Below are 13,709 nucleotides of genomic sequence, written 5' to 3'. Positions count from 1 at the left end.
GGCCGGGGGCGGAGCGGGACAGTCACGGGGAGCGGGTCGAGCGTCTCTGGCCCTTGGTCCCGGTGGCTCGGCCCTGCGGTCGCTTTGTGGGGTTCAAGCCGCTTCTCCAGCCCCCGTTCCTGCGGAGCCTGGTCTTCCCGGAGATTCCAGAGTCGGGTGCTTGGTAACCGCCTGTTCCGTCACGGAGGCCGCAGGAGGGTCCAGTGGAGGACGGGGACGAAGGACGGCGCGACGGCCGAGCGGGGGACGCAAGCTGGGCAGAGGTCATTTAGATGGGGACTTTTTAAAAATATATATATTTATTGACTTCAGAGAGGAAGGGAGAGGGAGCGAAAGAAACATCAATGAGAGAGAATCATTGACGGCTGCCTCCCGCAGGCCCCCTACTGGGGACGGAGCCGGCCACCCGGGCAGGTGCTCCTGCCTGGAATCCAACCGGGACCCTTCAGTCCGCAGGCCCTGGCTCTACCCACTGAGCACACCAGCCAGGGCAGGGGGTCTTTTCAAGACACCGGGAGGAGGGGGCCAGAATGGAGGCGCTGCCGTCGGTGGTGCCACCGCCGCTAGGAGCCAAGTCCTGACGCGGCCCAACGGCAGCCAAAGGAGACCGGCTCCTAAGACAGTGACGCCCCGAACGCCTTCCGACCGGGGTTGGGTTTGGAAAGCGGGTTGGCGATGGTGGTGGGTTTATTCTGCCAGCGTGGCCACCACTCAGGGTGCCCAGACTCGGCCCCACGGAGGGAGGGACCTGGGGGGCCCCGGGGGACCTGGGTTCTGAGGAGCAGGGGTGATGTGAGGGCCTCCTGGGCGATCACAGGGGGAGGCCAAGTTCAGGATGAAATTAGTGTCTCTCATATCTTTGTCAACTAACGTTCTGAAGTATGAAAGGCCTCTCACAGCTGAACCCGGTTGAAGGTAGTTTTAACCTCAATATCTTGCTTCCCCAGCTGGGAGCTGTGACACCTACTGGGGCTTTCCTGGGAGGGAGGTTCCTGGGATGAGGGACTTTCAGTGCTGAAATGGGGCCGTGCCCGCTGGGACCCTGGCACCACTGGCAGGATAAATAGTGCCTGTCTCCTCCTGAAGCATCAATTTAACGCTAAGATCCTAGGAGTTCGATTTATGTAAGTACATTTTCTTAATTTTATTGATTTTAGAGGAAAAGAGAAACATCTATTTGTTGTTCAACTTATGCATTCATTGGTTGGTTTTTTATGTGCCCTGATTGGGGATCGAACCCACAACCTTGGCATATCAGGACGACGCTCTAACCAACTGAGTTACCCAACTAGGGCCTATAAATATTTTTAAAATATTAAAACCAAGAGGTATTATTCCAAATGCACAATTTGCATAAATTTTGAGAAGATAACCTCGAGGACATGCCTTGTTCTTTCTTCAATCTGCGTTCAGTGCAGTGGGTGGGAATTCAAGCAGCACTGCTCTGATGTCCCAAACTTTCAGCCTGTCTCTCCTCCTAGCTTGAGGGAGGAGTGCAGGGGCTCCTCTGCGGATGCAGTGCCCCCCACCTCCACTCTCCGGGGCACCTAGCAAATTACTCAGTCCCTGTAATGTGCTGGAACCCATCTTCTTTGGCTGGTGTAAATGATCAGGTGCGAGAGTGGATGTGCTATATCCCAGCTCCCCTTCATCTTTCAGTTTGTACTGACCTCACCTGAAGGACTAACTAAAACAGCTAGGTCATTTTCAAACCTGGTTTTGTCACAGCACAGTCCCCTGGGAAGTTCTGTCAAATTAGCAGCAGTTCACTCAGCTGCAAAGCAAGCAAGGTTGTCAATCACACAGAAGAAAACTAGTCTGACAGTAAGGCACCAAACTTGAGAGGCCAGACTGATGTCCAAATCAGCTGCCTCCAAAACACACCCTCTTTACATGCGGCATCACAAAGCCAGTTCAGCTTACCCCCCGGGAGAGCTCTGGGTACGTGAGTGTGGACTCCTCAGAAGGAGCCAGCCCAGTACGGGCGGTCTGCCAGGAATGCAGGGAGTGGGGGAGGCAACAGATGAATACTTACTTTTCAGCAACTAGCCTTTAAACAAAACTCTGAGTGGTCTTGCTGAATGGTCATTACAGATGTTGAATTGTGACAGCCGCAACCTCCAAATGCAATATTTAATACAAGAGACAGAATATCAAACTATATTTACTGTTTACAGTAGTAAAGGACAACAAAGAATGTACAAATTGTGAACAAACAGCAGAGCCAGCAGACACCACATCCACACCCCAACAGCAAAACACAAAGGAAAGGCAAGATTCCGGGCAAGCAAGAGATGATGGTCCAGGTCGCACTGTCCAGGTACCAGGAGGCAGAGCAGGGCCATCAGGCAGCAGGGGTTCCATACAGAAGGGCAGGAGGAGAACTGAAGGTTTAATAGGTATAGGTTCCAAAATGTTTCACAGAAATGAAATCACAGCTAATGTCAGGAAAGCGGCAGAGCACATCCGTGAGAACAACATGAAGTCATCTTTGCACAGGGCCCATCTGTAACCACACTTTGAAGTAGCTCTTTGACACACAAAAAAGTCACTGCAAAATCAGCAATACTTAATCGTACTTTGTTATATAGAAACCATAATTATTCATCAGAGCAAATACTGGAAGAAATCTGAGGCCACAGTACTACTGCCAAGTGAGAAACATGGCAATTGCTTTCCTCTATTAAAAGGGGACCCCTGAAACTAATACAAAATAATATTGAATATAAACTGTAATTGAAAAATTTAAAAAAAAAAAGAAGGGGAAAAGCCAATTTCTGCTGCACCCTGCTTTGCCCATGCACCATCAGAGGCCTTGGGCCTGCCCCTGCCCAAGGGGAGCTAGAGGAACAGAGTGCCCAGGCCGGTGCTACTGAGGGACTCAGTTACTTTTCACCTTTAAAAAAGCATTCCAGTATTCTCCCTTCAACTTTACCATATTCTCACAAAACTTAAACTTGCAATATTTAGCATTGAAAAAACCTACAAGACAGTAAGTGGACCTACAAGAAACAGTAAGTGGAAGTTTGTCTCCCCACAATGCCCCCAAAACGGCCCACAGAAGCACCCCCACTTTGATGATGTGAGCTCTCTACAATGGAATACGCAGGGGGATTTACTCAATACCTGGGATAAGATCCCTGTCTAGACTAAAAAGGGACATTCACACAACAAGCTTCAGGGAAATGTTGTGAGAGGGGGAAAGACAAAAATGAGAGCAAAAGCAAACCCCCAAAACCTTGCAACTCATTTTCCTAAACAAACATGACACTGGCTGGCCCGGTTCAGGTAAGGATTCGTCCCTGCAGACAGTTTTGAGTTGCACCCGCAGTATGTCAGAGAGGAAAGGAATTTTTGTGGATGTCCTTGGTTCCTGCAGACTCCTTTGTGATTGGCATGGTCACGTGTTCACTATTCAACAGCAAATGCAAGGACGGTGACAAAGTGGGCCGGTCCCTCTACAGACCACATCCCAAGAGGCAGCCAGTCGCCCGTGAGCCTCCTGTTTGCTGCTGGAACACATCGATGGTATCTTCATCCTCCATCTCCAACTGGCAGGGTCGACGTGACAGGCACAGTGAGAGAGGGGAAATCTGTTAGTTTTCTCGCCATCACAGGAACAAAAACTGTTCAAATGAACACACATGTCCACTGCACTGTCTCCCTCGCACCGGCGCACAACATCCCACCACACCTTTGCTCTGTGGGTTGCTCCGGGGTCACTAGGGCATATCAGGGAGAAGAGGCTTTGTTTAGGATTTCCAATAAGCTACTATTCTGTAACCTTCCCCTAACAAAATTCACAAAAGAATATTCAAAACTATAAGTGACAGAAAACCTAGGTCTCATTAAAAAATGAACAAGTATCTAAAATTGTTACTGAAAATTACACAAAATCAGATCCCAATTAGGAACCCCTGCTCCCCGTCCCTTCCCTTCAAGACCAGGCCAGAGATGGGCAAAAGCTCCCCACCTGCTGCTCCTGACACCACGGGAATGGACATCTGCCCTGATCTTTGTCCATTCTCGGGACAAAAGAACTTCTGCCAAATCATAGAGACTAAACAGTGCTGGAGGCAGTAACATTTCCCAGAAACGTTCTCAAAAACAGGGAAGTAGGTCCGGGTGAGCGGGCCCTGTGCTGCTGTGGACACTACCTGAACAGGAGCCAGAGTGACAGACCGGAGAGCGTTCCAGCCCCCACCCCAGTGCAAGCCCTCAGAAACCCTCACAAAGCCAACCACCATCTCAGCAGCAGCGTTCCTCCACTGAGCAGAAATACGTAGCTCTTTTACATGTGCCAGCCCAGTGGATTCTGCCTCTGTGAAGGGCAAGACTGAGTGAGACCCCAATAGTAGGTGACTCTGGATCACAGGTCATCCCGCTGATGAATGACAAGAACCAGACTGAACCTCGGCCTCCAACTCCATCCGAAACTTTTCCCTGTGGGGCCATGCAATGCACCATGCTGGGCCGACACTGAGACTGTTGGGGGGGAGGAGGGGGTGGTCACCGGCTTAGCAAAAGCTAACTCCTGACCGATAATGAAGGGGTACACACTACTTTCCATCCATACCCCTATGCACAAATGCTTACAGGGCACAAGAAGCAAGCCAGTAAGTTAGCCACAAATGGACTAACACTACAAATTCCATGTCCAGACCACCAGGGGGGTGTGAGTGCATCTGCCCATCTTGCCTGGACCCCTCTGCAAAGCCCCCAGCCCGCCCGCTGCACCTCCCAGCCTGGAGGAGGATGTCCAACAAAGGGCATCATTCTCATCTGAAACACTGAACTGCCCAATTAATATGTTAAATACTCTAATAACTAAGAACATTAAACAAAGTAAGGTATCCCATATGAACACCCATCAGTAGCTCCCCAACAAGAATATTTCAAACAACAATTAGTCAAATGCAGGTCGAAGTGGCCTCAAGATGTCGAAGCTGCTTTCATACCTGGGCCGGGGTGTCTGCTTCATTAATTGGCTGCCCATCAAACCTGAATCTAATCTGTCTCATTGACAAGCCCTGAAAAGAAAAGGCAAATATAATTAAATATTTCTAGGTTATGCATTAATTCAAAATCATCAAATATTTACACCAAAATAACAAGATTCTGACCAGAGGATATTTTTCCATTGATTTTTAGAGAGAATGGAAGGGAGAGGGAGAGACAGAGAGAAACATCCATGTGAGAGAGACACATCGATTGGTTGCCTCCTGCACGCACACTGCCCAGGTCCGTGCCCTTGACCAAATGGCACCTTGCACCTTCAATCCGTGGGCTGACGCTCTATCCACTGAGCCAAATCGGCTAAGGCCAAAAACCGTTTTTTCATTTAATGGGTCCTCAGGTTGTAAAGGCCCCATACATGCTGCAGAAGCAAACACAGTTCTTTGCTGAGTAGCACACTTTAATTAAACCAGGATTCAGTGAATTTCAAGAATAAAGTTGCAAGGCCCTTGAGTTTCCCTTAAAAAAAAAATGTCACAAACTTGAAGAATATACTTTAGAATTAATATACCTACAAAAACTGGATATGTTAGAATAATTTTTTAAAAGTAATATAAAATATCTTTGTTTAAAATGCTTTAAAACTATCAGAAATATGTCAAGGAATAAGAGTTTATCAAAAATTAGCAAGAAATCATTTCTTGAAAAGCACATAAAATGTTTAGAAATTAAAATTAGAAATTCAATGACAGCTGAAACAGCAAATCGGACACAGCTGAAAAGAGACTTTGTGAAGCGAATAACAGGGCTAAAGGAATAACTAGAATGCAAGTCAATAGATACAGACATAAAAAATACGAAGTAGAACATGGACTGAGGATTCTGAATGTGCAGATGAATGATCCAGTGGATTATAAACCTACTGGCAGGCCTACAATGCATTTAATGTGAGGCCAACACCAGCACCTTCAGAAACTACTGTTCTAGCGACTTATAGCTTCAGGCACCTGCCACTACTGGTCCCTCTCAATTCCCTCCAGAAGCCAAGAGGATTTCTAAACTGCTGGCACCACCACCCAGGTGACAGAGGCATGTGACAAGAAGACTGCACGAAACTGGAAGCAGTCCGATGGCTGTGGCCTTGAGAAAGGCAGGAGGAAAGGCATTTTCCATCCAAAAAAGAGCGTGTGCAGACTTTCTGCATCCGGAGGGAATGGTAAACATGGTCAGGGTGCAAAGACATTGCCCTTTTAAAAGCAGCTCTGATTTTGCTTAAACAGAAGAGATGGGATTAAAACATGCATCTCGGCTCCTCCTGAAACCCTGCTGAAAAGACATAAAAAATAAAAAAGATGCCCTGGTCAGTGTGGTTCAGTTAGTTAAGCGTCGTCCCATGCACCAAAAGGTTGCCAATTACATTGCCAGTCAGGGCACATTCCCGGGTTTCGGGTTCAATCCTCAGTTGGAGTACATGCCGGAGGCAACCGATCTGTCTCTCTCTCGCATCAATGTTTCTCTCTCTCCCCCCGCCTTCCTCTCTCTCTAAAAAAATCAATAAAGAAATTAAAAAGGCATAGTCAGCAGGACAAAGAACAGAAGAGGGGACGAGCCAGCAGAAAAAAGGTGCTACTGATGGGCTGCAAGTTCCAAAGCCCAGATGCTGGACGCCAAGGTCTAGGTGGGAGTGGGGGCAACAAGATGCAGCCCTGAGAGGAGAGGGGCAGGCACAGCCAGTCTGGGAGGCAGAGGTGCAGCAGGCAGCTGATTTTGGATGATGCCTAGAAGTTCCTATCAGACCCCAAGTCAGGGCTGCCAACTCGAAGAAGCCAGGAGCTGTGCCGTCCACAGGCAGAGGGAGCTCCGGGCTGGAGTGAAACAGTGAGGAGCAGCACGCACACCCAGAACTCCTTGGGGAAGAGGACAGGGCACCTATCACACCACAGCAGTGAGGTCCCTCACCCACTGAGTGAGGGGCCCAGGTGGAGGGGATAGGCCCAGGACCAAAGGTGAGTCCATGGAGCATGATGAGAGCAAAACAGACGCAGGGATGAAGCACAAATGCATTTGAGCTGTAAGTTCATGACACTAACACAAATAAACACAACTGAAAAGGCTCAATTTAACTGGTCACTGTGGGAGGACACAAGTGAGTCAGCTCATTACTTTGAAAACTGGTAAGTAAAGGGAAAGAATCAAGCATTTTGTGGAAACCAAACTGTGATGAGGGATGTCTCCACAGCGTTTTCCAGCTACCGTGTGAAGGAGCCATGGAACTGCACTCAATTTCCCTGTTCTGCAATCTCCCAGGAAGGAAGCCACATAAACACTGATCCAAGAGCAGACAGGTGGTCACACTCCAGCCCCAGAGGAAGAGGCAGCATTGTGCCTGGCCTGCTGAAGCAAGAGCTGATGGGCACAACCTGGAGATAAAGAGGGCTGAAGAGAGAAGGCCACCAAGGAGCGCACACACTTGTGCAGACACACATACATGCACACACACAAATATGCATGCACACGTGCACACCAATGCACATATGTGCAGACACACATGCACACTTCCAGGATAGCGGAGCCCTGAACAGCCTGGACATGGGGTGACAGCAGAGTCCCACCCAGCCCATAGGCACACCTGCCGCTCGCAGTAGGCCTTCATCAGCTTGCTCAGTGGGGTGTGTCTCTTAATCTTGAACTGGACCACGGAGCCATCTTGCCCGGCCACTTTCAGGTTGATGTGGTCATTCTCTGTCTTCACTCCCTCCTGCAAGAGACATGACACTGGGCCTCAACACTGTGTCCCAAAATAACCACTCTTTTAAAGGGCACATCTTTAGGTAACTGCTGGGGTGTTTTTTTTTAAGTCATTAAAAAGCAACCTAATTCTGAAAACTCTCCAGCAATCCAGTCACTCATGTGATGGTTTTATTTTTACACAGAAATTATTTTTAACTTCTACTTGTTAAGCATCCACGTGTAAGGAAATGCAATGCAAATCTACAGAGTTCATAGATTGATAATTCAAAGAAAAAAAATCTGTTCAATAAATCTAGAAAAAACTAAAGTCCACGTCTGCCACAGATGACTCTGTGAAGCCAGAGGGACAGCATGGTATGCCCGTCCTCCTGGGGGAGCGGACTGTGCAGCAGCACCTTCCACCTTCTAGCTGCCGACGCCGTGTAGTTCAATCAGCCCCATCTGGTCAGGGACACTCACAGTACTTTATCTTACGGAATTCCTGGCTCACTCACAGCTCGTGAGCAACCACACATGGAATGGATGCCACAAGTCTGTGTCCTGCAGCAGCAGCTCAGTCTGAGAAGCATTTCCTAAGAACCAGAGTGATGTGCCCGCAGGGTGCAGCGCCAGTGAGGGTCCTGCAGTCACAGAGCCACCTCATTTATCTGGCACTAACTGTTTGGGAATAAAGAGTTTATCTTTGAACAAAATGATGAAACTGACCAGAGTCAATCTGAAAATAAAGATTTGATGGAACGCAAAGGGATTCTGTACTTTCTCCAGCTGACACACATGCTCCCTTGTTGGTGCATCCCCAGAAGAGCTGACCACCACAGGGCTCCTGGCCAGGGCTGCTGGCTTTGTGGAGGAGTCATAGCGCTCTCCTTCCCTCCCAGCTGGGAGGGCTGGGGCCCTGGCTCCCCCTCGCCATGTCGCCAGCTGTCCTAACAGAAGGGACTGGGAGGCAGGCAGTCACATCCCACACTCTGGTTGGAAACTCTGAGTGGGGTGCCTCTCTTTCTAGGGAGCTCGGGGTGGCCCGAGAAGTGGCCCTAGGAGGCACAACCCCAGCAAGGAGCCTGAAGGTCATCCTGGGGTGGAGCTTACCCCACCGCAGCCCTGGGCGGCAACTTGGCCAGGCACCACTCAAGCCCCCCTCTCTGCAATGTGGACTCGTGTAGGCCAACCCGGTGACACAAGTGGGGGGTGCCCAGGAACCCAGGCCAGGATGGACTGAGGGTCCCTCTAGCACACCTTTATTCCCCAGATATTAAGGATACATTTGCTTCTTTGTTCAAATTAAGGTTTTGTTTCAGAGTAATTATGCATTTATAGAGAAATTGCAAAACGGACATGGAGAGAACTCCGGCACACCTCTCACCTGTCTCCCCAATGTTAGCATCTCACACCCAAGGTACAAGTCACACTAAGCCAGTGCTGGCACACCACTAGCAATGAAACTCCAAGCTTTGTTGCTATTTCACCAGTTTTCCCATGAATGTCCTTTTCCTGTTCCAGGATCCAATCCAGGGTACCACACTGTGCTGAGAGATATTTTCCCAATGTTTTATTGTGTTAAAAAACACATAACATAAAATTTACCATTTTAACCATTTTCAGTGTATTAAATACATTCATAATGTTGTGCGGCCATCATCCATCTTCAGAACTCCTCATTTTATAAAACTGAAACTCTGTCCCCACAAAACACTAACTCCCCTCCCCAGCCCCTGGCACCCACCCTCTACTTCTGTCTGAATTTGATGACTCCAGATCCCTCATTCAAGGCACTAACTCCCCTCCCCAGCCCCTGGCACCCACCCTCTTCTGTCTGAATCTGATGACTCCAGATCCCTCATTCAAGTAGAATCATACAGTGTTTGCCTTTTTGTGACTAGCTTATTTAACTTAGCATAATGTCTTCAACGTTCACCCATGTCACAGCATATGTCAGAATTTCTTTCCTTGATAAGGCTGAATAACATCCCATTGTATGGATGGACCACATTTTGTATGTCTACCCATCCATCAATGGATGCTTGGGTTGCTTCCACAGTTTAACTATAGTGAATAATGCTGCAGTGAACATGAGTGTACAAATATCTCTTGAGACCCTGCTTTAAATTATTTTGAGTATGTACCCAGAAGGGGAATTGTAGTTCTATATTAATTTTTTGAGGAACCTCCACACTGTTTTCCCAACTGCTGCACCATTTTACATTCCAACCAAAAGTGCATGAGGATTCCAATTGCTCCATGTCCTCACCAACACCTGTGGTTTTCTATTTTGTTTTTTATAGTAACCATCCCAATGGTTGTGAAGTCTTGATGACTTGCAATTCCCCAATGATTGGTGATGTTAAGCGTCTTTTCATGTCCTTATTGACCATTTGTTTTGTTTTTTACATTTTATTTACTGATTTTAGAAAAAGAGAGGGAGGGAGAGGGAGAAAGAGAGAAAAACATTAATTTGTTGTTCTACTTATTTATGCATTCACTGGTTAATTCTTACATGTGCCCTCACCAGAGGTGGAACCCACAACCTTGGCCTATCAGGATGACACTCCCACCAACTGAGCTACCAGCCAGGCTCTTATTGATCATCTGTCTATCTTCTTTTGAGAAATGTCTATTCAAGTCCTTTGCCCATTTTGGAATGGGTTGTTTTTTTTTTCAGTTGTTGAGTTTTAGAAGTTCACTATATATTCCAAATACTAATCCCTTATTACATATATGATTTGCACATATCGTCTCCCCTTCTCAGGTTGCCTTTTTACTGTTGATAGTATCCTCTGATGCACAAAATTTCTGTAATTTTCAAAGTCCGAGTTTGTCCGTTTTTACTCTTGTTGCCTGTGCCTATGGCATCATATCCAAGAAATCACTGCCATACTCAATGCTGTCAAGCTTTTGTCCTGTTTTCTCCTAAGAGTTTTATGGCGTAGGACTTACATTTAGGTCCTTGACCCATTTTAATTTTTTATGTAGTGTTACAAAGGGTCCAACTTAATTCTTCTGCATGTGGACAGAGGAAATATTTGTTTTTATAATGAAAAAACATGATTTGTTCAAACAAACAGATGCAAGAACCAAAACACGAAACAAACAGAAACACAGAATCACAGGGCAGCAGCTGCAGACCAGGCAAAGGCAGGCAGCAGGACTGGGCAGAAGGCCTCACCAGGAGCAATGGGGGCACCAGCTCCCTCAGGGAGCGCGTGCAGCCAGGAAAAGCCCCTGGTACCTCTCTCCTCCGAAGGAGGGTCACCAAGAGCAATGGCCTGTACCAGAGGCCGGTGAACTAATAAACAAGGAGTAGAAGAAACACAAAACCAGAAACAACGACCACAATTTACTGCAGTCAGTTCCTGACTCAGCTAGGCAGGGAGCGAGAAGCTGCTTTCCCAGCTGACCCACAAGGTCTTCCTTTCGCCAGCGTGACGGCCTGGGAATGTGCCTGCCCCCTCCTCGCCAAGTCCAGAGCAGAGGGCCCCTCAGCAGGCACAAAGGGCACTGCACACTGTTTAGTCATGTTGGACACAGTTCAAACAAGTTTATTCAACTGAAAGGACCATGGAAGTTGACCATGTGGGAGAGTGAAGTTTAAACCCACTGGAGAAATGAGTATAGTGTGTATCTCATTGTATGTAAACTTCAGTAAGAGGAAGCCACCCAGAAAACAAAGAAAGGCATTTATATTTGGCCAAATGACCAGGCTGAGAGGAGTGGTATAAAAGGCTGAGTTGGAACCAAAATGTACAAAGCAAAGGCGGCTCCAAGTGCAGTGCAATCTTGACTCAAGGCAGGGCAGGGAGGGGGCTGGCTTCCACCCTCAGCCAGTGGGCACACGCCTTGTTTACTTAAATACTTAAACGAGGCATGCCTGCGAGTATGACATGCTTGAGGGCTGCAATCTCTAGTACCAGGCTGGTATCAGAGGAAGCCTGTGTGCAAAGCATTCAACTCAACAGCAGATCTTCCTCTTGGTCAATAAACAAACTCTGACAGTGCAGACCAAAAGCTTTGGAAACATCCTTCCTATCCTATATAATAAAAGGGTAATATGCAAATCGACTGAACTGTGGAACGACCATTAGCTATGACACGCATTGACCACCAGGGGGCAGATGCGCAACACAGGAGCTGCCACCTGGTGGTCATTGGCTCCCACAGGGGAAGTGCTGCTCAGCCACAAGCCGGGCTGCCAACTGGCTAGCGCAGTGGCGGTGGTGGGAGCCTCTGCCACCTCCGTGGCAGCGCTAAGGATGTCCAAATGCTGGACATCCTTAAGCCATCAGCTGGACATCCCCCAAGGGCTGCCGGACTGCGAAAGGGCACAGGCTGGGCTGAGGGACCCTCCCCTCCCAGTGCACGAATGTCGTACACCTGGCCTCTAGTGTTTTTAATAAGAGTAGTTAGCACAACAGCTGTGGACCTCCCCACAGACTGACAGCCAAAAAACCCTAGAGCAGCTGTTCTCAACCTGTGGGTCGCGACCCCTTTGGCGGTCGAATGACCCTTTCACAGGGGTTGCCTAAGACCATCCTGCATATCAGATATTTACATTACGATTCATAACAGTAGCAACATTACAGTTATGAAGTAGCAACAAAAATCATTTTATGGTTGGGTCACAACATGAGGAACTGTATTTAAAGGGCCAGAAGGTTGAGAACCACTGCCCTAGAGCATCAATTTTCAACCAGTGCGCCACAAGAATTTTTAAAACATGCAATACCTGACTATTTAGTCAGGGGCACTGACCTCTTTTCCCTTAGATTGTCAAATAAAACGACAACAGCAAACCCAATAGCCATCTGGTGTGAATGATTCACAATTATACCTATTTTTTGGTCAGTTTGGCAAAAAATGTATTTTTTGTTGTGCCACAGAATTTTAGTAGTAAGTTTATGTGTACTATGAGATTTTAAAAAGGTTGAAAATCACTGTGCTAAGCCCGGGCTGGGTAGCTCAGTTGGTTGGCAAGTCGTCAGCATAGCCAAGGTTGCAAGTTAGGGTACACACCAATGAATGCGTAAATACACGGAACAACAAATCGATGTTTCTCTCTCCCTCCCTAAAAGCAATAAATAAATAAATAAAATTTTAAAGAAGCCCTGGGGGTGGGGGGAGCCCTAAAAAGAAAAAATAAGTAGAAAATTAAAAAAAGAAGCCCTGGCTGGAGGTTAAAGCATCAGCCTCCCTACTGAAGGGTCCTGGATCGACTTCCAGTCGAGGGTTGAAAGGTTCCATCAGGCCTGGTTGGGGCGTGTGCGGGAGGCAACCAATCCATGTGTCTCTCTCACATCGATGTTTCTTTCCCTCCCTCCCTCCCTTTCCCTCTAAAAATCAATGGAAAAACTATCTTCTGTTGAGGATTAACAACAAAACAAAACATAAAATCGCTGTCCTAGAGAAGTGCACACCAGGGGGCGCCATAGGGACCGGTGGGTACAGCGATAGAGAGGCCGGGCGGGCGCACCCTGGGGGACAGCAGAGGAGAGTGGGCGCACAGCGCCGGGCGGGCGGCGGAACGGCAGGCGGAGGGCTGCATGGTAAAGGTGGCAGCGCGCACAGACCAGGCTACACACCGCCCGGAGGATCGCAGACGTGCGTCCCACAGCGAGGGGCGTAGTGGGGGTCGGCCCCCGCGATGGAGAAGGTCTTAGGGAGGGGCGGTCCCCGAGAGGGGTCATGGCGGGAGCGCGCGAGTGTGTCCGAAATCCCCGCAACTGGGGTCCGAACGGGAAGAGGGTAGGGTCCCCGGCGGGAGACTCCCGGGAGAGCGAGTCTGGATGCGGCCGGGAGGTCCCGAAGACGACGTGTCCCGGCGGGTAAGGGGCGGCAGTTGCGGGGGACCAGGGCGAGGAGGGTCCTGACAAGGGGTCGCCCCGCTCCACCTCGGAGCTCCGCGTAGGCTCCGCGAATCCGAGCCGGGGAAGCGGGGCGAGAGGTCCAGCAGCGCGCGGGTAACAGTGGAGACAGGCGCGAGCACTTGGGGCGGAGCCTAAATCGGGGGT

At 48.6% G+C, this 13,709-nt stretch overlaps 1 protein-coding gene across 1 annotated transcript in view; it reads right to left on the bottom strand.

The window, feature by feature from the left end:
• Positions 1–2,146: 2,146 nt before the first annotated feature.
• LOC102252734 (small ubiquitin-related modifier 3) overlaps positions 2,147–13,709 on the bottom strand; it is a 21,097-nt gene continuing 9,534 nt past the window's right edge. Inside the window, exons 2-4 of the mRNA XM_005878937.2 lie at positions 7,586–7,737; positions 4,959–5,030; positions 2,147–3,551 (exon numbers count right to left, since the gene is read on the bottom strand). Coding sequence (XP_005878999.1) covers positions 3,459–3,551; positions 4,959–5,030; positions 7,586–7,737 — 317 coding nt within the window. The 3' untranslated portion in view covers positions 2,147–3,458. The remainder of the gene's footprint in view (positions 3,552–4,958; positions 5,031–7,585; positions 7,738–13,709) is intronic.

This window comes from Myotis brandtii, unplaced genomic scaffold (assembly GCF_000412655.1).
Source record: "Myotis brandtii unplaced genomic scaffold, ASM41265v1 scaffold577, whole genome shotgun sequence".
Taxonomy (NCBI): domain Eukaryota; kingdom Metazoa; phylum Chordata; class Mammalia; order Chiroptera; family Vespertilionidae; genus Myotis; species Myotis brandtii.
The sequence above is the reverse complement of the archived record's forward strand: the minus strand, read 5'-3'. Positions and strand labels throughout refer to the sequence as shown.